This window comes from Nerophis ophidion, linkage group LG04 (genome assembly GCF_033978795.1).
Source record: "Nerophis ophidion isolate RoL-2023_Sa linkage group LG04, RoL_Noph_v1.0, whole genome shotgun sequence".
Classification (NCBI taxonomy): domain Eukaryota; kingdom Metazoa; phylum Chordata; class Actinopteri; order Syngnathiformes; family Syngnathidae; genus Nerophis; species Nerophis ophidion.
This window is the reverse complement of record NC_084614.1, coordinates 7,930,714-7,958,711: the sequence shown is the minus strand read 5'-3', so window position 1 is coordinate 7,958,711 and position 27,998 is coordinate 7,930,714. Positions and strand designations below refer to the sequence as shown.

Sequence of the window (27,998 nt, the reverse complement as noted above, 5' to 3'; positions counted from 1 at the left end):
GAAGTCTTCAGCGCTGGATGACGTCAGCGGAAGTGTGAGCACAAAAAGGAGGGGAACGAGGGGGGGTTGGTTTTGGCGCCAAATGCGAGCCTTCTAACAAGACAAGAAGACGAGCTGACGTCACTTTTCTCTTTTCAACGCAGCCGCCCTTTGTCAGGAGCACGTAGTATCGAGGTGGCAGCTTTGTCTTCATGTTTGAACACACGGCCGAACACTGTTTAACGGCGTGTTTCTTTTCAGCCGACATGGACGAGGCCAACCAGCTAATCGGCGCCGGGAAGAAGCACCTGGCGGCGGGGAAGGTGGTGGAGGCGGTCGGCGCCCTGCAGGAGGCCTGTGCCGTGTTGTGAGTGCCTCAACAACACACATTTATTCATATTTATGCACACAACAACACACACATAAATTCATATTTATGCACACAACAACACACATTTGCTAACATGTATGCACACACCGCTAATAGGAGCATGCTTAAGGCCCAAGCTGTTTGTTTACACGCGTTTTTAGGGACCGAATATCTCTTTGGGACAGAGGACCCTATTGTATTTCTAAAGTTTTATTATTATTATTATACCGCCGCCTCTTAGAGCTGTAATTTGACTGCCTTAACATGCTTCACCAATTTTTACACACACATCAGGACTGGCGAAAATTGCCATCTAATCAAAAAAACAACAACCCAGAACTCAAAATTGTGCTCTAGCGCCCCCTAGGAGAGAAACAGACAAAACTGTTTGTAACTTCCGTTAGGAATGTCGTAGAGACATGAAACAAAAACCTCTATATAAGTCTGACTTATAACTACATTTCATAAAATGACATCATTCAGCAAAAATCAACAGGAAGTTGGCAAACACCCCTTCAAAACAAAAGTTTCCTCACAAATGTCATTTTTTCCTCTTTAAGCTGTAATTTGACCCCCTTAACATGCTTCAAAACCCACCAAACTGGACACACACATCAGGACTGGTGAAAATTGCGATGTAAAAAAAAAAAAAAAATTAAAATTGCGCTCTAGCGCCACCTACGAATAAAACACAGACAAAACTGATTGTAACTTCTAGTAGGAATGTCATAGAGACATGAAACAAAAAACCTCTATGTAGGTCTGACTTAGACCTACATTTCATAAACTGACATCCTTCAGCAAAAATCAACAGGAAGTTGGCGAAACAACCCTTCAAAACAAAAGTTTCCTAAAAAATGTAATTTTTACCCCTTTGAGCTGTAATTTGACCCCCTTTAAAATGCTTCAAAACTCACCAAACTGGACACAAACATCAGGACTGGCAAAAATTGCGATCTAATGAAGAAAAAAAAAAACCTCAAAATTTCGCTCTAGCGCCCCCTATGAATAAAACACAGACAAAACTGCTCCTAGGATGAAAACACAGACAAAACTGATTGTAACTTCCGTTAGGAATGTCGTAGAGACATGAAACACAAACCTCTATGTAAGTCTGACTTATACCTACATTTCATAAAATGACATTAAGCAAAATCAACAGGAAGTTGGCAAACACCCCTTCAAAACAAAAGTTTCCTTACAAACGTAATTTTTTCCTCTTTAAGCTGTAATTTGACCCCATTAACATGCTTCAAAACTCACCAAACTGGACACACACATCAGGACTGGCGAACATTGCGATGTAATAAAAAAAAAAGAAATATCCCAAAACTTAAAATTGCGCTCTAGCGCCCCCTAGGAATAAAACTCAGACAAAACTGATTGTAACTTCTAGTAGGAATGTCATAGAGACATGAAACAAAAACCTCTATGTAGGTCTGGCTTAGACCTACATTTCATAAACTGACATCCTTCTGCAAAATCAACAGGAAGTAGGCAAACACCCCCTTCAAAACAAAAGTTTCCTAAAAAATGTAATTTTTGCCCTTTTGAGCTGTAATTTGACCCCCTTTAAAATGCTTCAAAACTCACCAAACTGGACACACACATCAGGACTGGCAAAAATTGCGATCTAAAAAAAAGCACAAAAAACTTAAAATTGCGCTCTAGCGCCCCCTAGGAATAAAACAGACAAAACTGCTCCTAGGAAGAAAACACAGACAAAACTGATTGTAACTTCTGGTAGGAATGTCGTAGAGACATGAAACAAAAACCTCTATATAAGTCTGACTTATACCTACATTTCATAAAATGACATCATTCAGAAGAAATCAACAGGAAGTTGGCAAACACCCCTTCAAAACAAAAGTTTCCTAAAAAAATGTAATTTTTTTCCTCTTTAAGCTGTAATTTGACCCCATTAACATGCTTCAAAACTCACCAAACTGGACACACACATCAGGACTGGCGAAAATTGCGATCTAATGAAAAAAAAAAAAAAAACTCAAAATTTCGCTCTAGCGCCCCCTATGAATAAAACACAGACAAAACTGCTCCTAGGAAGAAAACACAGACAAAACTGATTGTAACTTTCCGTTTGGAATGTCAGAGACATGAAACAAAAACATCTATATAAGTCTGACTTATACCTACATTTCATAAAATGACATCATTCAGCAAAAATCAACAGGAAGTTGGCAAACACCCCTTCAAAACAAAAGTTTCCTAAAAAAATTAATTTTTGCCCCTTTGAGCTGTAATTTGACCCCCTTTTAAAATGCTTCAAAACTCACCATTCTGGACACAAACATCAGGACTGGCAAAAATTGCGATCTAATGAAAAAAAAAAAACGCAAAATTTCACTCTATGAATAAAACAGACAAAACTGCTCCTAGGAAGAAAACACAGACAAAACTGATTGTAACTTCCGTTAGGAATGTCGTAGAGACATGAAACAAAAACCTCTATGTAAGTCTGACTTATACCTACATTTCATAAAATGACATCATTCAGCAAAAATCAACAGGAAGTTGGCAAACACCCCTTCAAAACAAAAGTTTCCTTACAAATGTCATTTTTTCCTCTTTAAGCTGTAATTCGACCCCCTTAACATGCTTCAAAACCCACCAAACTGGACACACACATCAGGACTGGCGAAAATTGCAATCTTATAAAAAAAACAAAAAAAAAACCCAAAACTTAAAATTGCGCTCTAGCGCCACCTAGGAATAAAACAGACAAAACTGTTTGTAACTTCTAGTAGGAATGTCACAGAGACATGAAACAAAAACCTCTATGTAGGTCTGACTTAGACCTACATTTCATAAATTGACATCCTTCAGCAGAATCAACAGGAAGTTGGCAAAAACCCCTTCAAAACAAAAGTTTCCTAAAAAATGTAATTTCTGCCCCTTTGAGCTGTAATTTGACCGCCTTTAAAATGCTTCAAAACTCACCAAACTGGACACACACATCAGGACTGGCGAAAATTGCGATCTAAAAAAAAAAGCACAAAAAACTTAAAATTGCGCTCTAGCGCCCCCCAGGAATAAAACAGACAAAACTGCTCCTAGGAAGAAAACACAGACAAAACTGATTGTAACTTTCCGGTAGGAATGTCGTAGAGACATGAAACAAAAACCTCTACTCAAACCTACATTTCATTAACTGACATCCTTCAGCAAAAATCAACAAGAAGTTTGCAATTACCCCTTCAAAACAAAAGCTTTGTAAAAACCAGTTACCTTTTTTCAAACTATCTCCTCTGAGCGCGTTTGTTGTGTCTGCTTCAAACTCGCACAGGAGAGAGATTGAACCCTTCTGATTAAAATTTGCGAAAAGAGTTTTTCTAACTGCTCCGGTTTTGATTTTACGAGCCTTCAAAGATCCGCTGCGCTGCTGCCGTCTCAAGATGGCCGCTTAAAAGCATGAAGCACCAGCGTGACCACACAATGCAGAGAAGGTAGGTACTGTACGGATAAAGATATGTTGACTGGGTGAAAGGAGGCACCAGTTTGACTCCAGGATACAGAGAAGGTAGGTAATGTGCAGGTAAAGATATGTTGACTGGGTGAAAGGAGGAGGCACCAGTTTGACTCCAGGATACGGAGAAGGTAGGTAATGTGCAGGTAAAGATATGTTGTCTGGGTGAAAGGAGGCACCAGTTTGACTCCAGGATACAGAGAAGGTAGGTAATGTGCAGGTAAAGATATGTTGTCTGGGTGATGGCAGGAAGCACCAGCATGTATGGGTGAAAGAAAGAAGCACCAGTGTGACCCCAGGATACAGGGAAGGTAGGTAATGTGCAGTTAAAGATATGTTGAATGGGTAAAGGCAGGAAATACCAGCAAAAGTCGGTCCCGTCCATCGCTGCTTGCCGCTTTAATTTGTATTTCTCTTTGCTATTTGGGCTTATTGGACCCTAATTAGAATGAAAACTAAGAATCATCTTTTGATGTGATGTACTTAGTCCAAGAGTACACAAATGTGTACTTCATGTTTAGCGACATGCAAATTATTTTTACACTTTTTTCCCCCCCCCCAAATTTCCATTGTATGTTATACTCTTCCGACACCACCAGATGGCAGTACAAGTATCCAGATAGGTCAGGGGTGTCCAAACTTTTTCCACTAAGGGCTGCACACTGAAAAATCAAAGCAAGCGGGGGCTATTTTCAGATTCTTTATTTTAAAAACCACTACAATATATGTATAAAAAATATACATTAAGGCCTCCACTCAGTTATGATCCCGGGGACCCCAAAGGGTTTTGGTAAAAAAAAAATATTAATTTGTCATTATTCGGTATTATTATTTTCATTTTTATTCAAGTTTTAAATTTCTAGATCAACATTAGGGGGAAAAAAAATGGAAAAAACACAAACTATGCAATATTTTCACCCAATAACTTTTTTAGGTAGATATATCTGTCAATTTTAAGTTTTATTGTTTGTTTTGTTTGTTTTAGGCCCTTCTTTAAAAAAAAAAACTCAGTTTTTTATATGGCAAAACACAAAATATGCAACATTTTCCCTAAAAAAATATCTCCAAGTGGAATATTTAATGTGAAGTAATTGAAGCCTTGAATGGGTCAATAATTCAAAATGACATTGATTTTGATTCATTATTATTTTTGTAAAGAAACACCCTGCATGGCAGCTTTATTAAAGCATTGCAACATTTTCTTGTTACATTTCACCCGTTTGCTCTTTTATATCACTTTTTATGTTTTAATTTTTTTCAATTGTATTCCTAAAATGTAATTTGGGGCCCTTTTAAAAATGACCTGCGGGCCGCACTTTGGACACCCCTGACATAGGTGGCCATATGACCCCAATTCAGTAGTGTACACAATTTTGGAAATAAGAGCTAAAAGGTGCTGTCCACACATGTGGCCACTTTAGAGCAGACCTGGGCAAATGAAGGCCCGGTTTAATCCCAACCTTCTGCCATCCTAGTCACGTCTGTTGTGTCCTGGAGCAAGACACTTCACCCTTGTTCCTGATTAGTGCTGGTTAGCGCCTTGCATGACAGCTCCCGCCATCAGTGTGTGAATGTGGAAATAGTGTCAAAGCGCTTGGAGTTCTTTGATTTAAAAAAAAAAAAAAAAAAAAAAAATATCATTGCTGCTCCCCCACATGCAGAGGAGCCAGATGAGGTGGTTCTGGCATCTGGTCAGGATGCCACCCGAACGTCTCCTTAGGGAGGGGTCTCAGGCACGTCCGACCGGTAGGAGGCCACGGAGAAGACCCAGGACACGTTGGGAAGACTATGTATCCCAGCTGGTCTGGGAACGCATCGGGATCCCCTGGGAAGAGCTGGACCAAGTGGCTGGAGAGAGGGAGGTCTGGGCTTCCCTGCTTAGGCTGCTGCCCCCGCAACCCCACCTCGGATAAGCAGAAAAAGCTGGATGGATGGATGGATGGAAGTTGACGTGTCAATCATAGTGCCCACCTTATTGACTGTGTGAGCAACTTTGATTGCTCCATTGACAATCATAAAAAAGTGTTGGTGTACCTGATTTTCTAGTACACTAATGTATTTGGAAAATCTGGAAATGTGTTTTTAGGGCAGTCAAAAGTTCCTGCGTTAACTCGTGTGATTAATCACAAAACCTTTTTGCATTTATGCAGGTGTGTCAAAGTGGTTTTCATTAGGGCCACATGGCAATTCTGGCCACAATCAGATTGGAACAGTGAATAATGTAGGAATTTGCTGTTGGAATTCATTATTCATTATATAAATTGTTTCACGTAGAGGGTCCATTTTACAGTAAAAACTTTACATTTAGGGTAAATGGAAAAACGGTACCACTGTTTTTTGTGTGTGTGTGGGGGGGGTGTTACGGAAAAATCTGGTAGCTTAGTTGCCAGAATTGTTGTTAAATTTACATTATTTTATTCATTCATTATATTGTTCATGGAAAAGCGGTAAAAGTTCTTTTTTTATTCCGGCAACTTGGCTGTCAGTTTTTCTACCGTAAAAACAAATGTACCGTCTTTCCATTTACAATAATACACCGTTAAAAATAACATTTAAAGGTTTAGCTCGGTTGGTAGAGTGGCCGTGCCAGCAACTTGAGGGTTGCAGGTTCGATTCCCGCTTCCGCCATCCTAGTCACTGCTGTTGTGTCCTTGGGCAAGACACTTTACCCACCTGCTCCCAGTGCCACCGACACTGGTTTGAATGTAACTTAGATATTGGGTTTCACTATGTAAAGCGCTTTGAGTCACTAGAGAAAAAGCGCTATATAAATAGAATTCACTTCACAATTCACATTTTATGGTCAAAAACTGGCAGCTCAGTCAACGCTATTTTAACACACTAAACGGTAGTGTTTTTTTTTTTTTTTTCAATTGCCAGTAATATGCTGTAAAGAGCAATGTAAAATGTATTGTCATTTTATTATTTGATGCTGTAAAGTTAAATATTTAGACAAACATGTTTGCAAAGTATGATACTGTAATATTTGTTGCAATATTGGATACTATTAACGTTTAAAAGGTGTCCAATTTCAAACTACATATATTTCAAAATGGCAAAAATCAATGATATTTAGTGAAAAATTATTAAGTACTTTATGGATATATATCATTTCCGGGTGTTTGCGGGCCAGATAAAATGATCTGGCCCCGGGGCCTTGAGTTTGACACCTGTGTGTTAATCAATGATCACAAAAAAATCAAATGCAAAAAATATTGTTGCAAATACCAAGGAAAAAAAACTTTCCAATGGTAATTGAAGCATTGTGATAAGCTAAATTATAGCTACAAAGTTTTGAAGTTAAAAAAATCAATCATTTTTTTGTTGTGGGTTGTTCAAAAACCATTTTAAAGAAAATTAAAGGCTTTCAATGCAGTTTAATTCGCGGTCCTGAGGCAGTTAAAAAAAATCATGCAGTTCCAGGCGTGAGCTGATAGTTAATGGAAGGATAAATGAAAAGCACCAACTTGGCGAGTCTGAATGAAAGAAATCAATTGTGAGCAAAACCTAAAATAAGTTTTTACTGAAGAGAACAATCACAAATCATTCTTTCAGCACATACCCGATGTTGACATCTATAGTTATATTTTGATAAACAATCATAATTAATCTTTCAGCACGTACACAATGTTTACATCTATAGTTATAATTTGATAAATACATGAATCTTTCCGCACATACACAATATTGACATCTATAGTTATATTTTGATAAACAATCATAAATGAATCTTTCAGCGCACACACAATGTTGACATCTAGTTATATTTTGATAAACAATCATAAATGGATCTTTCTGCACGTACACAATGTTGACATCTATAGTTATGTTTTGACCATAAATTAATCTTCCAGCACGTACACAATATTGACATCTATAGTTATATTTTGATAAACAATCATAAATTAATCTTTCAGCGCACACAGAATGTTGACATCTAGTTATATGTTGATAAACAATCATAAATGGATCTTTCAGCACGTACACAATGTTGACATCTATAGTTATATTTTGATAAACAATTATTATTAATCTTTCAGCACGTACACAATGTCGACATCTATAGTTATATTTTGATAAATCATACATGAATCTTTTAGCACATACACAATGTTGACATTTATACTTATATTTTGATAAACAATCATAAATGAATCTTTCTGCACGTACACAATGTTGACAACTATAGTTATATTTTGACAAATAATCAAAAATGAATGTTTCAGCACATATACAATGTTGACATATATAGTTATATTTTGATAAACAATCATAATTAGTCTTTCAGCACGTACACAATATTGACATCTATAGTTATATTTTCATAAACAATCATAAATTAATCTTTCAGCGCACACAGAATGTTGACATCTAGTTATATTTTGATAATCATAAATGGATCTTTCTGCACGTACACAATGTTGACATCTATAATTATATTTTGACCATAAATTAATCTTCCAGCACGTACACAATGTTGACATCTAGTTATATTTTGATAAAAAATAATTAATTAATCTTTCAGCGCACACAGAATGTTGACATCTAGTTATATTTTGATAAACAATCATAAATGGATCTTTCTGCACGTACACAATGTGGACATCTATAGTTATACTTTGATAAACAATTATTATTCATCTTTCAGCACGTACACAATGTGGACATCTATAGTTATATTTTGATAAATCATACATGAATCTTTCAGCACATACACAATGTCGACATTTATACTTATATTTTGATAAACAATCATAAATGGATCTTTCTGCACGTACACAATGTTGACATCTATAGTTATTTTTGACAAATAATCAAAAATGAATGTTTCAGCACATACACAATGTTGACATATAGTTATATTTTGATAAACAATCATACATGAATCTTTCAGCACATACACGATGTTGACATCCAGAGTTATATTTTGATAAACAAGACTGATTGTCCTGCTGCTTAAATAAAATGGCTAATATGTTGAAACTAATGTTTTCAGAGCTAAGAAATATGGAGATACAGCAGATGAGTGTGCAGAAGCGTTCTTCTGGTGTGGTAAAGCACTTTTGGATTTGGCAAGGTATATTCAAATCACATTTTTGAAATGAAAGATTATCCTGAAACCAAGCATATGAGCTGACTTGTCCGTGTTGCCACGCAGGATGGAGAACTCCGTACTCGGTAACGCTTTAGAAGGAGTCCCAGAGAACGACGACGAGGAAAACCCCAAGGACTCCAACGTTGAGGGCACAGAAAATGTTGACGGTGAGTGAGAAATAAGGAGATGAAGGGTTAGTAGGAAGTGCTGATGGTCTTCTTGCGTCATAACAGAGAAGACCAGGGATGAGCTGAGGGTTCAGGTGTATGAAGCCATGGCGGAGAAGTCTGCGGACGTGCAGAAGAACGAGGAAGGTGAGGGAAAAGGAAACTCATCGGAGGTAGGCGAGGGCAACAAGAAGGAAGCAGCAGACAAGATGGAAGAGGAGCCGTCTGACAAGGTGGAAGAAAAACCCGCAGAGAAGACTGTAGAAGAAGCTGATGAGGATGTACAAACACAAGACCAGAAGGAAGAACCACAAGACAAGCGGGTAGAAGATGATGAAGCAGACAAGATGGAGGAGGACGAAGCTAAAGTACAACCACAAGACAAACAGGCAGTAGAGAAGGTAGACAAGAAGGAAGAACCAGAGGACAAAGTAGACGATGCAGCAGACAAGATGGAGGAGGATGAAGCTAAAGTACAACCACAAGACCAGAAAGAGGAAGAGCCAGCTGACCGGAAGGAAGAACCAGAAGACAAGAAGGTAGAAGATCATGCCGCGGAAAAGAAGGAGCAGGAAGAAGCTAAAGTACAATCAGAAGATAAAAATGCAGATGAGAAGGTAGACAAGAAGGAAGAACCAGAAGACAAGGAGCAGGAAGAAGCTAAAGTACAATCAGAAGATAAAAATGCAGCAGAGAAGGAAGAACCAGAAGACAAGAAGGTAGAAGATGATGCCGCAGACAAAATGGAGCAGGAAGAAGCTAAAGTACAATCAGAAGATAAAAATGCAGCAGAGAAGGTAGACAAGAAGGAAGGACCAGAAGACAAGGAGCAGGAAGAAGCTAGAGTACAATCAGAAGATAAAAATGCAGCAGAGAAGGTAGACAAGAAGGAAGGACCAGTAGACAAGGAGCAGGAAGAATCTAAAATACAATCAGAAGATAAAAATGCAACAGAGAAGGAAGAACCAGAAGACAAGAAGGTAGAAGATGATGCCGCAGACAAGATGGAGCAGGAAGAAGCTAAAGTAAAATCAGAAGACAAAAAGGGAGCAGAGAAGGTAGACAAGAAGGAAGAACCAGAAGACAAAAAGGAGCAGGAAGAAGCTAAAGTACAATCAGAAGACAAAAATGCAGCAGAGAAGGTAGACAAGAAGGAAGAACCAGAAGACAAGAAGGTAGAAGATGACGCCGCAGACAAGATGGAGCAGGAAGAAGCTAAAGTACAATCACAAGACAAAAAGGCAGCAGAGAAGGTAGACAAGAAGGAACAACCAGAAGACAAGATGGAGGAGGAAGAAGCTGAGGAGGACATAGCGGAAGAAGCTGAAGGTAAGAGTCTTAGTCTTTGGCTTTCTGTCATCTAGAAGAGGGATGGGCAAGCTTAAACCAGCGGGCCATATATTACAAGAGAATTGAGCAAAGATCTGTTTTGAGTTTCAACACATATGATATGCTTAGTTTCAACACATATGATATGCTTAGTTTCAACACATATGATATGCTTTAATTTAGTTCCAACTAGGGATGTCCCGATTCAGAGTTTTGAACTTCCGATCCGATACTGATATTGTTTTTGCACTTCCGATTTGATACCGATACTGGCCTATCTGAGCATGTATTAAAGTTTAGTTATTTAGCCTACTTAGTTGTCAGATTCATGCTGAAAAGGATTTTAGTACTCTTGATAACAACTAGCCAGCTGATTTAGGTGAGTTTGAATAATACACAATAGTTTGTATTCAAGGATAAACACAAAATATCAAAAATTATACATGACAAACAGAAATGGCATCATTAAACAGTAAAAAAGTGAAGAGTATAAAGTGCAAATAATGCTGTAAACATTATTTTAAAAAAAGCAAAACACACAAACATGAGTGGGATAAAATGTGTATAACTCAGCATCAATACTTGCTCTTGAACAAATGTAAACTTAAAAAAAAAATAATAAATATATATATATATATATATATATATTTATTATTTTTTTTTAAGTTTATATATATATATATATATATATATATATATATACATACATACATACATACATACATACATACATACACACACACACTCCCTTCAATTGTTTGGCCCAGTCAGGGGGGGGGGGGGGGGGGGGAACAATTGAAGTCCCAAGCATAATGGGGAGATTCTTTCTAACAAAGACGAGCACTTCAAGATGCTCAGGTGTCAGCCTGCTCCTGTGTTCGTCTATGATGAGTGCAAAAAAGCCTCTCACTCGCAAGAGTCATTAAAATGTCTTACAACTTTACCACCACGCTTGACTTTATTGTGGCATGTTTTACACTCCACCTCTTCATCTTTTTCGTTTTGTAGGATAAAATAATCCCACACAGCTGACATTTTTACCGTAACTTTTAATTCACACGGCCGTCTGAACGGTTAGAACGCAGCCCTGTGGATGTTTTGAAGGTGTTCTGGAAAAGGCGGAACGGAGTTTAGGGAGCAGCAGAAGAGTGGAATGTATTATTTAAATCGGGGTGTTGGAAAACACGGACTGGAGTTTTTTTTTTTTAAACTGGATCTGGATCGGCGTTTTCCCATGCCTTGCTGATATGCATTTTTTGGCAAATATCGGCGGCCGATCCAATCCAAATATCAGATCGGGACAACCCTAGTTCCAACACATATATGCTTTGACTTTTTGGTCCAATACATATATGCTTTGACTCTTTAGTTCCAACACATATGATATGCTGTGACTCTTAGTTCCAACACATAATATGCTTTGACTATTGATGATGCAAGTTTATTTACAGCCTTTCTAGGATTTGGCTACAGTGTGCACATGTTTGGTGATAACTCCGCCCACTTGGTTGTGACTCTTCCCGTCTTCCAAATGTTGTTAGATGGTGGTGAAGAAGAAGAAACGCTGGATCTGGCTGAACACAGCAATGTTGCAGAAAAGGTAGAGGACAACTCTGGCGTTGGAGTCTGGGTCAGGTTTGATGTTTTTTCTGCTTTTACAGGAAAGTGAGGATGAAGAAGTGGGGAACCTTCAGCTGGCCTGGGAGATGCTGGAAATGGCTAAAGTCATCTACAACAGGTGAGTGCGCACAATGGCTGCCATCTGTATGTTGGCTTTGGAACTTTGTAAAAAATGACTTTTTTTTTTTTTTTTTTTTTTTTTTAATTCCTTCTTGACTTAGAAAAGAGACCAAAGAGGACCAGCTGATGGTAGCACAGACTTACTTGAAGCTGGGGGAAGTTTCTGCTGAGTCAGGTAGGTTGGAGGGAGTCGGGCGGGTTTGAGGGATGGGTTGAGTCGGGCGGGGGGGTTTGGAATGAGTCGGGGGGGTTTGAATGTGTTAGTGTTGTCACTGGCAAGTCGCAAGTAGAGAGACCTTCTGTACTTTGGGTGTGTGTGTCAGTCAGCGGTGAGACAGACTGTGAAGGAGTGAAAAGAGGGCTCACTGTGTTCAGTTATGGGGGGGACATCCTCCTGGAGGTTATTTAGCAGCAGTAATAGTCTTTTTAATGAGTTGTCACTATTCGTCATGTATTTATGATGATGTCACTCCACTATGAACTAGTCGTCATGTATTTATGGTGATGTCACTCCACTATGAACTAGTCATGTATTTATGATGATGTCACTCAACTATGAACTCGTCATGTATTTATGGTGATGTCATTTGTATATGAACTAGTCGTCATGAATTTGTGGTGATGTCACTCCACTATGAACTAGTCATGAATTTTTGGTGATGTCACTCAACTATTAACAAATCGTCATGTATTTGTAGTGATGTCACTCCACTATGGACTAGTTGTCATGTATTTATGGTGATGTCATTCGTATATGAACTAGTCGTCATGTATTTATGGTGATGTCACTCAACTTTGAACTAGTCGTCATGTATTTATGGTGATGTCACTCCACTATGAACTAGTTGTCATGAATTTGTGGTGATGTCACTCAACTATTAACAAATTGTCATGTATTTGTGGTGATGTCACTCCACTATGGACTAGTTGTCATGTAATTATGGTGATGTCACTCCACTATGAAATAGTCGTCATGTATTTATGGTGATGTCACTCAACTTTGAACTAGTCGTCATGTATTTATGGTGATGTCACTCAACTATGAACTAGTCATGAATTTGTGGTGATGTCACTGAACTATGAAGTAGCCATGAATTTTTGGTGATGTCACTCCACTATTAACAAATTGTCATGTATTTGTGGTGATGTCACTCCACTATGAACTAGTCATGAATTTTTGGTGATGTCACTCAACTATTAACAAATCGTCATGCATTTATGGTGATGTCAATCCACTATGAACTAGTTGTCATGTATTTATGGTGATGTCATTCGCATATGAACTAGTCGTCATGAATTTGTGGTGATGTCACTCAACTATTCACAAATCGTCATGTATTTGTGCTGATGTCACTCCACTATGGACTAGTCGTCATGTATTTATGGTGATGTCACTCAACTATGAACTAGTCATGTATTTGTGGTGATGTCACTCACCTATAAACTAGTCATGTATTTGTGGTGATGTCACTCACCTATAAACTAGTCATGTATTTGTTGTGAGGTCACTCAACTGAAAACTAGTCATGTATTTGTGGTGATGTGACTTTCCTTATTGAGTAGCAAAAAGCGTGTCACTGCCCACAGGGAACTACACACAAGCACTGGAGGACTTTGGGAAGTGTCTGAGCCTGCAGCTGAAGCACCTGGACCCTGACAGTCGCCTGCTGGCTGAGACCCACTACCAGATGGGTCTGAGCCTCACTTTCAACCTGCAGTACAAGGAAGCCGTGGAAGAACTCAAGCGCTCTGTGGCCGTCATCAAGAGCAGGCTGGGTGAGAGCTTCTTCTCGGCTTGTCGTCTTCAGGTGTGTTCTTACCAGTTGTCCTGCAGGGAACCTGGCGCAGGTGCTCCTCAAGGCTTCTGGCCCAGATCAGCTTGCCGAGGAGAGGAAGGAGATGGAGGAGCTGGAGGCTCTGCTGCCAGAGATCCAGGAGAAGGTGGAGGACGCCACCGATGGCATGAAGTCCATAGCGGCTGATGCTGAGGTGCAGGTAGGTTGGATCTCAATTGTTCAAAGCAGTGGGGGACTACTTTATTTTGGACCTTGCCTACAACCAGGAAGTAGTAAAACTACAACTGGACCAGACACAAATACTGTCCCAATCGCTCCAAACTTGGCAGTTTGTTTTCCAGAAGATGGACTTCTGCTTTTCATAACCAAAGTGGTATTTTCTTTTAGACTTCCATATAAAAATGCTAACTCGGCCTCCAACTGACCATGCTAGTAGTCCTTGTGCAGTTTGCGCTAACATGCGTGTCCACACCGTCTAACAGTACCTTCTCATTCTCTTCCAACCTACATACCCAAACTAATCAGTCATATTCACTGCTATATCGCCTGTCCCCCGTCTAAATCACGTGGTGACTTTGCTACTTTTATCAGCAGAGGAGCATGTTGGGCAGCGCACACACACAGAGTACTTACAAACAGACACAGTGAAAAAATAGAATGGACGCATTTTGGTGTAAAAAGTCAAGATAAAGGTGAGGTTATAACACTGAAACACCCTCAGGAAGAGCTGCTTTAAGACATGGCTGGCTAGCTAGTGTTTTTGCTACTTGTAAATCCCTAATCCTGGTCTCCATGGCAACAAAGTAAGTTTTTTTTACAAGTTCCATTATCACTGTATGGCGAGGAATAGCTAAACATGGCGTCACAACTGGCATCACAATGTAAACAAACGCCATGGGTGGCTCTACACCTGACATCCACTATAATAATACCAAGTACAAGTGCCTATCTAGTCGATACTACTATGATTACATTGATATTTTTTATCGTCACAAAATTTGTTTTTTCTTTTTTGAAAATGTATTCTGTTTATAAAGTCGGTAAATATGTCCCTGGACACATGAGGACTTTGAATATGACCAATGTATGATCCTGTAACTACTTGGTATCGGATCGATACCTAAATGTGTGGTATCATCCAAAACTGTCAGGTATCAAGGAGGAGATAAATAGGTGATTATTACATTTGAACAGAAGTGTAGATAGAACATGTTGCCACAGAAAACAGCGTGACACCTACCCTTTACATCAGTATTTCTTAACCACATTATTGATTTATCTGGTATTATATTTTATTGTATGATCCTGTAACTACTTGGTATCGGATCCATACCTAAATGAGTGGTATCATGCAAAACTGTCAAGTATCAAAGAAGAGTATAATAAGTGATTATTACATTTGAACAGAAGTGTAGATGGAACATGTTAAGACAGAAAATAAGCAGATATTAACAGTAAATGAACAAGTAGATGAATGATGCATTTTTTACAGTTTGTCCCTCATGATGTGTAGAAAATAGGTGTATAAATGACACAATATGTTACTGCAGACTAATTAGGAGTCTTAAGACAAGTTGTCCAATATGTTCAACATTTTATTGAAGGACTAAATGACAATAATAAACACATGTTTCATGTACACTAACATTGTTACAATAGAGACTAACGACATTTTTTGTGGTCCCCTTTATTTAGACAAGTATGGAAATACTTTTTTGGTAGCGGTACTAAAATATTGGTACGGGGACAACAGTAGTCCCAACAGGTGGACAGGTGCTCTCTAAAAAGCAAATGTTACATGACTTCATGTAACACTTGTTTAAATGTTACCTGACTTCATGTAACACTTGTTTAAATGTTACCTGACGTCATGTAACACTTGTTTAAATGTTACCTGACGTCATGTAACACTTGTTTAAATGTTACCTGACGTCATGTAACACTTGTTAAAATGTTACCTGACGTCATGTAACACTTGCTTAAATGTTACCTGACGTCATATAACACTTGTTTAAATGTTACCTGACGTCATGTAACACTTGTTTAAATGTTACCTGACGTCATGTAACACTTGTTTAAATGTTACCTGACGTCATGTAACACTTGTTTAAATGTTACCTGACGTCATGTAACACTTGTTTAAATGTTACCTGACGTCATGTAACACTTGTTAAAATGTTACCTGACGTCATGTAACACTTGCTTAAATGTTACCTGACGTCATATAACACTTGTTTAAATGTTACCTGACGTCATGTAACATTTGCTTAAATGTTACCTGACGTCATGTAACACTTGTTTAAATGTTACCTGACGTCATGTAACACTTGTTTAAATGTTACCTGACGTCATGTAACACTTGTTTAAATGTTACCTGACGTCATGCCCACCTTTTGTGCCCGTAAAAATCCAAGTTTGGCGTCGGAGGACCTTGGTGTCAGCGAGGGTTGATCCGGTAAAAGCGGGTGGGATCAATAAAGCACACGTCCGTGCAGACATTTCAAAACTAATAACACGACTTGACAGCGAATTTAAAACTGCTGTAATGTGTGCCTGGTCCTCCTTGGGTCAGTTTCTTGAAGAAGTAGTCCAAGTCTACACATGCAGGGTTTAAGGATGACACACCAGACCCACTTAAAGTATCTTCTCTCATAATTAGTGTAGAACTGTACTGAGCTGGTCAACATGTGTGAAAAGGAGCAGGAGGAAGCCCATCTGACTACAATGTTCTGTTAGATTGGCAATGTGGACTTTAAGACCACATCTGTACCTGATTTTGATGTTGTGTGATGTCAGGATGGAACCACCTCTTCCTCTTCCTCCGCACCTGCCGGCAGCACTCCTACCCCCTCACACGTGAGTATCATCATGCTGGCTGATACTGATATTGATGAGTCTCATACCATGTACGCACCAATAATTGTACCCCCTCACACGTGAGTATCATCAGTCTGATACTGATATTGATATTGATGAGTCTCATACCATGTACGCACCAATAATTGTACCCCCTCACACGTGAGTATCATCAGTCTGATACTGATATTGATATTGATGAGTCTCATACCATGTACGCACCAATAATTGTACCCCCTCACACGTGAGTATCATCATGCTGGCTGATACTGATATTGATGAGTCTGATACCATGTACGCACCAATAATTGTACCCCCTCACACGTGAGTATCATCAGTCTGATACTGATATTGATATTGATGAGTCTCATACCATGTACGCACCAATAATTGTACCCCCTCACACGTGAGTATCATCATGCTGGCTGATACTGATATTGATGAGTCTGATACCATGTACGCACCAATAATTGTACCCCCTCACACGTGAGGATCATCGTGCTGGCTGATACTGATATTGATGAGTCTCATACCATGTACGCACCAATAGTTGTACCCCCTCACATGTGAGTATCATCATGCTGGCTGATACTGATATTGATGAGTCTCATACCATGTCCACACCAATAATTGTACCCCCTCACACGTGAGTATCATCAGTCTGATACTGATATTGATATTGATGAGTCTCATACCATGTACGCACCAATAATTGTACCCCCTCACACGTGAGTATCATCATGCTGGCTGATACTGATATTGATGAGTCTGATACCATGTACGCACCAATTATTGTACCCCCTCACACGTGAGGATCATCGTGCTGGCTGATACTGATATTGATGAGTCTCATACCATGTACGCACCAATAGTTGTACCCCCTCACATGTTGGTATCATACTAGCTGATACTGATATTGAGTCTGATACCATGTAAGCAACAGTTATTGTACCCCCCTCACACGTGAGTATCATCATGCTGGCTGATACTGATATTGATGAGTCTCATACCATGTACGCACCAATAATTGTACCCCCTCACATTTGTGTATCATCATGCTGGCTGATACTGATATTGATGAGTCTCATACCATGTACGCACCAATAGTTGTACCCCCTCACATGTTGGTATCATACTGGCTGATACTGATATTGAGTCTGATACCATGTAAGCAACAGTTATTGTACCCCCCCTCACACGTGAGTATCATCATGCTGGCTGATACTGATATTGATGAGTCTCATACCATGTACGCAGCAATAATTGTACCCCCTCACATTTGTGTATCATCATGCTGGCTGATACTGATATTGATGAGTCTCATACCATGTACGCACCAATAATTGTACCCCCTCACACGTGAGTATCATCAGTCTGATACTGATATTGATATTGATGAGTCTCATACCATGTACGCACCAATAATTGTACCCCCTCACACGAGAGTATCATGCTGGCTGATACTGATATTGATGAGTCTGATACCATGTACGCACCAATAATTGTACCCCCTCACACGTGAGGATCATCGTGCTGGCTGATACTGATATTGATGAGTCTCATACCATGTACGCACCAATAGTTGTACCCCCTCACATGTTGGTATCATACTGGCTGATACTGATATTGAGTCTGATACCATGTAAGCAACAGTTATTGTACCCCCCCTCACACGTATCATCATGCTGGCTGATACTGATATTGATGAGTCTCATACCATGTACGCACCAATAATTGTACCCCCTCACATTTGTGTATCATCATGCTGGCTGATACTGAAATTGATGAATCTCATACCATGTATGCACCAATTATTGTACCTCCTCACACGTGAGTATCATCATGCCGGCTGATACTGATATTGATGAGTCTCATACCATGTATGCACCAATAATTGTACACCCTCACACGTGAGTATCATGCTGGCTGATACTGAATATGATGAGTCTCATACCATGTATGCACCAATAATTGTACCCCCTCACACGTGAGTATCATCATGCTGGCTGATACTGATATTGATGAGTCTCATACCATGTACGCACCAATAATTGTACCCCCTCACACGTGAGTATCATCATGCTGGCTGATACTGATATTGATGAGTCTGATACCATGTCCACACCAATAATTGTACCCCCTCACACGTTGGTATCATCATGCTGGCTGATACTGATATTGATGAGTCTGATACCATGTCCACACCAATAATTGTACCCCCTCACACGTTGGTATCATCATGCTGGCTGATACTGATATTGATGAGTCTGATACCATGTCCACACAGTGATTATGTTGGAATGTTGTCTCAGAACATAGTGACACATTTATGCTGGTCCAGGAGATGATTTGCTAGTTGGATGATGATGCGGACACCTTTGTTACTCAATACTTTTTCATACGCTTCTGTCTTGGAGACTTCATGTCTTCTATTTTAGTGGTCCCCAACCTTTTTGTATCCGCGGACCGGCGGAATCCTTTTATTTTTTTTTATTTATTTATTTTTTTTCTTTGTCATGAAAAAGGGAGGTTTTTGTGGTTGGTGCACTAATTGTAAGTGTATATTGTGTTTTTTTTAAAAAAATAAAAATTAATAAAAAATTCTTCTGCGGCCCGGTGGTTGGGGACCACTGTTCTATTTGATACTTGGTTGTATTGACAAATGTTACATTTCACTCTTCAATCATTACTACCTGTGTGCTAAGCTGTTGTGTAGCCGCAATATCTTTTTCTTAGCATTTGTCACCTTCTTGATCAAAGTGCTGGCAACTTTCTAGTGTTCCTCACCTTTTTCTTTGTGTTTCTCACCTTCTTTATCAAAGTGTTTCTCACCTTTTTCTTAGTGTTTCTCACCTTCTTTATCAAACTGCTGGCAACTTTCTAGTGTTTCTCACCTTCTTTTTCTTAATGTTGCTCACCTTTTTCTTAGTGTTTCTCACCTTCTTTATCAAAGTGCTGGCAACTTTTCTTAATGTTTCACTTTTATCAAAGTGCTGGCAGCTTTCTTAGTGTTTCTCACCTTTTTCTTAGTGTTTCTCACCTTCTTTTTCTTAATGTTTCTCACCTTTTTCTTAGTGTTTCTCACCTTCTTTATCAAAGTGCTGGCAACTTTTTCTTAGTGTTTCTCACCTTCTTTATCAAAGTGCTGGCAACTTTTTCTTAGTGTTTTTCACTTTTATCAAAGTGTTGGCAACTTCCTAGTGTTTCTCACCTTCTTTATCAAAGTGCTGGCAACTTCTTAGTGATTCTCACTTTGATTAAAGTGCTGGCAGATTCTTAGTGTTTCTCACCTTCTTTATCAAAGTGCTTTCAACTTTTTCTTAGTGTTTCTCACCTTCTTTATCAAAGTGTTGGCAACTTCTTAGTGGTTCTCACCTTCTTAATCAAAGTGCTTTCAACTTTTTCTTAGTGTTTCTCACCTTTATCAAAGTGTTGGCAACTTCTTAGTGGTTCTCACCTTCTTTATCAAAGTGCTTTCAACTTCTTAGTGGTTCTCACCTTCTTTATCAAAGTGCTTTCAACTTTTTCTTAGTGTTTCTCACCTTCTTGATTAAAGTGCGGGCAGATTCTTAGTGTTTCTTACCTTCTTTATCAAAGTGCTGGCGGCTTCTTAGTGGTTCTCACCTTCTTTATCAAAGTGCTTTCAACTTCTTAGTGGTTCTCACCTTCTTTATCAAAGTGCTTTCAACTTTTTCTTAGTGTTTTTCACCTTTATCAAAGTGCGGGCAACTTCTTAGTGATTCTCACCTTTTTGATTAAAGTGCTGGCAGCTTCTTAGTGTTTCTCACCTTCTTTATCAAAGTGCTGGCAACTTCTTAGTGTTTCTCACCTTCTTGATTAAAGTGCTGGCAGATTCTTAGTGTTTCTTACCTTCTTTATCAAAGTGCTGGTGGCTTCTTAGTGGTTCTCACCTTCTTTATCAAAGTGCTTTCAACTTTTTCTTAGTGTTTTTCACCTTTATCAAAGTGCGGGCAACTTCTTAGTGATTCTCACCTTCTTGATTAAAGTGCTGGCAGATTCTTAGTGTTTCTTACCTTCTTTATCAAAGTGCTGGTGGCTTCTTAGTGGTTCTCACCTTCTTTATCAAAGTGCTTTCAACTTTTTCTTAGTGTTTTTCACCTTTATCAAAGTGCGGGCAACTTCTTAGTGATTCTCACCTTCTTGATTAAAGTGCTGGCAGCTTCTTAGTGTTTCTCACCTTCTTTATCAAAGTGCTGGCAACTTCTTAGTGATTCTCACCTTCTTGATTAAAGTGCTGGCAGATTCTTAGTGTTTCTTACCTTCTTTATCAAAGTGCTGGCAGCTTCTTGGTGGTTCTCACCTTCTTTATCAAAGTGCTTTCAACTTTTTCTTAGTGTTTCTCACCTTCTTTATCAAAGTGCGGGCCGCTTCTTTGTGTTTCTCACCTTCTTTATCAAAGTGCTTTCAACTTTTTCTTAGTGTTTGTCACCTTCTTTATCAAAGTGTTGGGAACTTCCTAGTGTTTTTCACCTTCTTTATCAAAGTGCGGGCAACTTCTTAGTGATTCTCACCTTCTTGATTAAAGTGCTGGCAGATTCTTAGTGTTTCTTACCTTCTTTATCAAAGTGCTGGCAGCTTCTTGGTGGTTCTCACCTTCTTTATCAAAGTGCTTTCAACTTTTTCTTAGTGTTTCTCACCTTCTTTATCAAAGTGCTTTCAACTTTTTCTTAGTGTTTCTCACCTTCTTTATCAAAGTGATTTCAACTTTTTCTTAGTGTTTCTCACCTTCTTTATCAAAGTGCGGGCCGCTTCTTTGTGTTTCTCACCTTCTTTATCAAAGTGCTTTCAACTTTTTCTTAGTGTTTCTCACCTTCTTTATCAAAGTGCTTTCAACTTTTTCTTAGTGTTTCTCACCTTCTTTATCAAAGTGCTTTCAACTTTTTCTTAGTGTTTCTCACCTTCTTTATCAAAGTGCGGGCCGCTTCTTTGTGTTTCTCACCTTCTTTATCAAAGTGCTTTCAACTTTTTCTTAGTGTTTCTCACCTTCTTTATCAAAGTGCTTTCAACTTTTTCTTAGTGTTTCTCACCTTCTTTATCAAAGTGCGGGCCGCTTCTTTGTTTCTCACCTTCTTTATCAAAGTGCTGGCAACTTTCTTCATGTTTTATTTTGCAGCGAGATTCAATTAAAGGGAAACATATCACAATTTCAAAAGGGTTAAAAACAATAAAAATCAGTTCCCAGTAGCTTGTTGTATTTTTTTAAGTTTTTTTTCAAAATTTTACCCCTAAATAAAGCTTTAAAGTGCTTGATTTTCGCTATTTGCAATGTGATTGTCCATTTCCCTGTGACGTCATACAGGGCTGCTAATACAAACATGGCTGTTACCACAGCAAGATATAGCGACATTAGCTCGGATTCAGACTCGTATTTCAGCGATTCAACAGATTACGCATGTATTGAAACAGATGGTCGGAGTATGGAGGCAGATAGGGGAGAAGAAATTGAAGCTATTGACGCTATTCGGCCATAGCATGGGTGTACCTAATGAAGTGGCCCATAGCATGGCTGCCTTATTAGCATGTGCGGACCAAACGATCAGGACTTTCGCATCTTGTGACACTGGAGCAACTTAAATCCGTCGATTGGTAAGTGTTTGTTTCGCATTAAATGTGGGTATCTAGTTTCAAATGTACATACAGCTAGCGTAAATAGCATGTTAGTATTGATTAGCGTAGCATGTTAGCATCGATGAGCTGGCAGTCATGCCGTGACCAAATATGTCTGATTAGCACATAAGTCAACAACATCAACAAAACTCACCTTTCAATCAATCAATCAATCAATGTTTATTTATATAGCCCCAAATCACAAATGTCTCAAAGGACTGCACAAATCATTACGACTACAACATCCTCGGAAGAACCCACAAAAGGGCAAGGAAAACTCACACCCAGTGGGCAGGGAGAATTCACATCCAGTGGGACGCCAGTGACAATGCTGACTATGAGAAACCTTGGAGAGGACCTCAGATGTGGGCAACCCCCCCTCTCTAGGGGGCCGAAAGCAATGGAGGTCGAGCGGGTCTAACATGATACTGTGAAAGTATCCAACACAGCCGCGAGAGTTCAGTTCAAGCGGATCCAAGACAGCAGCGAGAGTCCCGTCCACAGGAAACCATCTCAAGCGGATCAGCAGCGTAGAGATGTCCCCAACCGATACAGGCGAGCGGTCCATCCTGGGTCCCGACGAGCGGTCCATCCTGGGTCTCGACTCTGGACAGCCAGTACTTCATCCATGGTCATCGGACCGGACCCCCTCCACAAGGGAGGGGGGGACATAGGAGAAAGAAAAGAAGCGGCAGATCAACTGGTCTAAAAAGGTCTATTTAAAGGCTAGAGTATACAGATGAGTTTTAAGGTGAGACTTAAATGCTTCTACTGAGGTAGCATCTCGAACTGTTACCGGGAGGGCATTCCAGAGTATTAGAGTCCGCACTTTGTGATTTAGTTGACTTAATGGTTGCAAATGCACCTGCAAGTTATCCATACATCTCTGTGCCATGTCTGTCTTAGCATCGCCGGTCAAATGTGGAGACACTCTGGTACATCCAATGGGGGTCTGGCGGCAGATTTCTTGCCAGTGGTGCAACTTGAATCCCTCCCTGTTAGTGTTGTTACACCCTCCGACAACACATGATGTCTCCAAGGTTCCAAAAAAACGGAAAATAACAGAGCTGAGACCCGGTGTTTGTAATGTGAAAATGAAAATGGCGGCTGTGTTACCGCGGTGACGTCATCGCTAAAAGAGCGATAAACGGAAAGGCGTTTAATTTGCCCAAATTCACCCATTTAGAGTTCGGAAATCGGTTAAAAAAACACATGGTCTTTTTTTCTGCAACATCAAGGTATATATTGACGCTTACATAGGTCTGGTGATAATGTTCCCCTTTAAAGCGCAGTCACTATCTGAACACCATTTGGCAAACACTGTGTTATCCTAGTGCACTTGAACGTAGCACGGACCTAATGATCTGACTCCGTGTGCACTCTGTGAACAATTCAAACATCCAGGATTGTGTGTGTAGACAAATAACTGGTGTGAAAACCGTGGTTGACTGTAAAGGTAAGACAAGGTTGTGATGCTAGCTGGGTCACATGACTTGTCTGGGCTAACGAGGTGCTAACAGAGGATTGTTGTTGATGTCCAAGCAGTCCAGCAGCGTGAGCGTCACTCCCGTGTCTGACATCAGCCACCTGGTCAGGAAGAAGGTGAGGGAACGCCAACCCGACTCGCCCGTATGGCGGGTGACCCCGTCTGACCCCGCTTGTGTGTTGCAGAGGAAGCCAGAGGAGAGTCCCGTGAAAGAAGGCGTGAAAAAGCTGAAGCAGGACAGCGCTCAGGAGACGCACGCTACCGGAGACGCTAACGGCGAGCACGCAGCTACCGGAGACGCTAAAGGCGAGCACGCAGCTAACGGCGAGCACGCAGCTAACGGTCACAGCAGCATGGAGGTGGAGAGGTGAGGCTGGACTTTGCATCTTTGAACACTCACAACTTGTTGACATTCTGAACATTGACTTTTTCCTCCTTACTTGCAGTCATTGAAGGCATCTTCAAGTCCAGCCATGACCTTCTGTCCAATGTTGTGATGTCATGTTCACTTTTATTGCACGTTTGACAGCTTTGAATATTACTTGAATACAGGTTTGAATACTGCTTGCATTGTACTTGAATACTACTTGAATACTGCTTTGAATACAACTTTACATACTACTTGCATTGTACTTTAATACAACTTTGTATACTACTTGAATACTGCTTGGAATACAACTTTGTATACTACTTGAATACAACTTTGAATACTGCTTGGAATACAACTTTGTATACTTTTTGGAATACAACTTTGAATACTGCTTGGAATACAACTTTGAATACTACTTGAATACAACTTTGTATACTGCTTGGAATACAACTTTGTATACTACTTGCATTGTACTTTAATACAACTTTGAATACTGCTTGGAATACAACTTTGTATACTATTTGCATTGTACTTGAATACTGCTTGGAATACAACTTTGTATACTACTTGAATACAACTTTGAATACTGCTTGGAATACAACTTTGTATACTTTTTGGAATACTACTTGAATACTACTCAAATACAACTTTGAATACTGCTTGGAATACAACTTTGAATACTACTTGAATACAACTTTGTATACTGCTTGGAATACAACTTTGTATACTACTTGCATTGTACTTTAATACAACTTTGAATACTGCTTGGAATACAACTTTGTATACTATTTGCATTGTACTTGAATACTGCTTGGAATACAACTTTGTATACTACTTGGAATACAACTTTGTATACTATTTGCATTGTACTTGAATACTGCTTGGAATACAACTTTGTATACTACTTGAATACAACTTTGTATACTACTTGAATACAACTTTGTATACTACTTGCATTGTACTTTAATACAACTTGGAATACAACTTTGAATACTGCTTGGAATACAACTTTGAATACTGCTTGGAATACAAATTTGAATACTGCTTGGAATACAACTTTGTATACTACTTGCATTGTACTTTAATGCAACTTTGAATACTACTTGGAATACAACTTTGAAAACTGCTTGGAATACAACTTTGTATACTACTTGCATTGTACTTTAATACAACTTTGAATACTACTTGGAATAGAACTTTGAATACTGCTTGGAATACAACTTTGTATACTACTTGCATTGTACTTTAATACAACCTTGAATACTGCTTGGAATACAACTTTGTATACTGCTTGGAATACAACTTTGTATGCTGTTTGCATTGTACTTGAATACTGCTTGGAATACAACTTTGAATACTGCTTGGAATACAACTTTGTATACTACTTGCATTGTACTTTAATACAACTTTGAATACTGCTTGGAATACAACTTTGTATACTACTTGCATTGTACTTTAATACAACTTTGAATACTACTTGGAATAGAACTTTGAATACTGCTTGGAATACAACTTTGTATACTACTTGCATTGTACTTTAATACAACCTTGAATACTGCTTGGAATACAACTTTGTATACTGCTTGGAATACAACTTTGTATGCTGTTTGCATTGTACTTGAATACTGCTTGGAATACAACTTTGAATACTGCTTGGAATACAACTTTGTATACTACTTGCATTGTACTTTAATACAACTTTGAATACTGCTTGGAATACAACTTTGTATACTACTTGCATTGTACTTTAATACAACTTTGAATACTACTTGGAATAGAACTTTGAATACTGCTTGGAATACAACTTTGTATACTACTTGCATTGTACTTTAATACAACCTTGAATACTGCTTGGAATACAACTTTGTATACTGCTTGGAATACAACTTTGTATGCTGTTTGCATTGTACTTGAATACAACTTTGAATACTACTTGCATTGTACTTTAATACTACTTGAATACTGCTTGGAATACAACTTTCTATACTACTTGAATACTGCTTGGAATACAACTTTCTATACTACTTGCATTGTACTTGAATACTTGAGTTATGTTGGCATTGTTCCTCCCCGCCATGATTGCAGTTTTTCCTCATCTTTGTTTTACATTCAACTTTGACCTAATAAAGATCATTTTTGCAAACTTTTTCTCCTCCTCCAACATTTGTGACAAAAATCATTATTGAATATACAATCCATAAACCAAGTGGCTTTTTTTCACTGAATGAATCATTTTTGATATTTCAGTTTAACATTGATAAATTGTCTTCACTTTTTTTTTTTTTTTTAACTTTTAAAACCCTTTTTATGTATTTCAACATCTACAAACTGTGAAGAAATAAAGTACAAAACAGTGCCGGGGGTTGTAAATTCAAAGTAACTAAAATACAATGCGGCAGCACGGTGGAAGAGGGGTTAGTGATACTAGGTCCTGGGTTCAATCCAGGCTCGGGGTCTTTCTGTGTAGAGTTTGCATGTTCTCCCCGTGACTCCGTGGGTTCCCTCTGAAACGATTTAGTAGAGAACATCCATGATAAAGTTCGCAACTTTTGGTCTCTAATAAAAAAAAAGCCTTGGCTGTACCAGAAGTAGCAGACGATGTGTGCGTGATGTCACGGGTTGTGGAGCTCCTCACATCTGAACATTGTTTACAATCATGGCCACCAGCAGCAAGAGCGATACGGACCGAGAAAGCGACAATTTCACAATTAATTTGAGCAAGGATGAAAGATTCATGGATGAGGAAAGTGAGAGTGAAGGACTAGAAGATAAAAAAGGCGAGGGCAGTGGGAGTGATTCAGATATTAGATACATATACTAGGATAATTCTGGAAAATTGCTTATATATGATAAATGGGTTGTACTTGTATAGCGCTTTTCTACCTTCAAGGTACTCAAAGCGCTTTGACACTACTTCCACATTCACACACTGATGGAGGGAGCTGCCATGCAAGGCACCAACCAGCACCCATGAGGAGCAAGGGTGAAGTGTCTAGCTCAGGACACAACGGACGTGACGAGGTTGGTTCTAGGTGGGATTTGAACCAGTGACCCTCGGGTTGCGCACGGCCACTGCGCCACGCCGTCCCGTTATCTGCTTATTGTGTTACTAGTGTTTTAGTAAGATTATAAAGTCATACCTGAAAGTCGGAGGGGTGTGTTGACCACCAGTATCTCTGATGGAAGCCATATGGAGGAGCCAAGAAAGTCACAGCTGCTGCAGGAGGACGCAACCTCCGCTCATGTCTCGGGTAAGAGCCGACTTATTACCACAATTTTCTCACCGAAACCTGCCGGTTGGCATGTGGTCGGGAAACATGTTCGCTTGACCGCTCTGTTCCATATTAAAGCTTCACAACAAACAAAAAAAACTCTGGTTGTGTTTGTGTTGCTAAAGGCAGCTGCAATCCACCAATGGCATTCTTCTTTGACGTCTCCATTATTAATTGAACAAATTGCAAAAGATTCAGCAACACAGATGTCCACAATACTGTGTAATTATGCCAGGAAAAGAGACGAACTTTAGCTGTAAGTGATGCTGGGCTATGTCCCCTCCAACCAATAACCTCACAGACACGTGTCAACATAAGCGTCATCATTCTGCCATGTTTTCCACAGGATACTTTGTGGGAAATTTAAAATTGTAAGGCCACGCCCCCTCCAGCTCCATGTGGATCGAGTGACGTGTCGACAGCCTG

The 27,998-nt window shown here is 39.3% G+C and overlaps 1 protein-coding gene across 2 annotated transcripts; it reads left to right on the top strand.

The window, feature by feature from the left end:
• The first annotated feature begins 17 nt into the window (after positions 1 to 17).
• On the top strand, positions 18 to 26,448 carry LOC133550834 (nuclear autoantigenic sperm protein-like). Of its 2 annotated transcripts, XM_061896902.1 has the most exons (14): positions 18 to 174; positions 241 to 346; positions 8,830 to 8,910; positions 8,992 to 9,095; positions 9,162 to 10,424; positions 11,966 to 12,024; positions 12,086 to 12,162; positions 12,266 to 12,339; positions 13,752 to 13,940; positions 13,999 to 14,159; positions 16,757 to 16,816; positions 23,990 to 24,046; positions 24,116 to 24,297; positions 24,377 to 26,448. In XM_061896902.1, the coding sequence occupies exons 2-14, from the start codon at positions 246 to 248 to the stop codon at positions 24,381 to 24,383; spliced, it is 2,415 nt and encodes an 804-aa protein (XP_061752886.1). In that variant the 5' UTR covers positions 18 to 174; positions 241 to 245; the 3' UTR covers positions 24,384 to 26,448. The 2 variants fall into 2 exon arrangements, with proteins under 2 accessions (XP_061752886.1, XP_061752887.1); XM_061896903.1 differs by lacking the exon at positions 16,757 to 16,816.
• Positions 26,449 to 27,998: the final 1,550 nt, after the last annotated feature.

What these genes read in the sequence shown, in the direction of transcription:
- LOC133550834 (XM_061896902.1), top strand. Translation starts at nt 246, where the DNA reads ATGGACGAGGCCAACCAGCTAATCGGCGCCGGGAAGAAGCACCTGGCG. An exon ending in CATAGCGGAAGAAGCTGAAG is followed by an intron (nt 10,425 to 11,965) that starts GTAAGAGTCTTA and finishes AAATGTTGTTAG; the next exon opens with ATGGTGGTGAAGAAGAAGAA. An exon ending in GGAAGTTTCTGCTGAGTCAG is followed by an intron (nt 12,340 to 13,751) that starts GTAGGTTGGAGG and finishes CACTGCCCACAG; the next exon opens with GGAACTACACACAAGCACTG.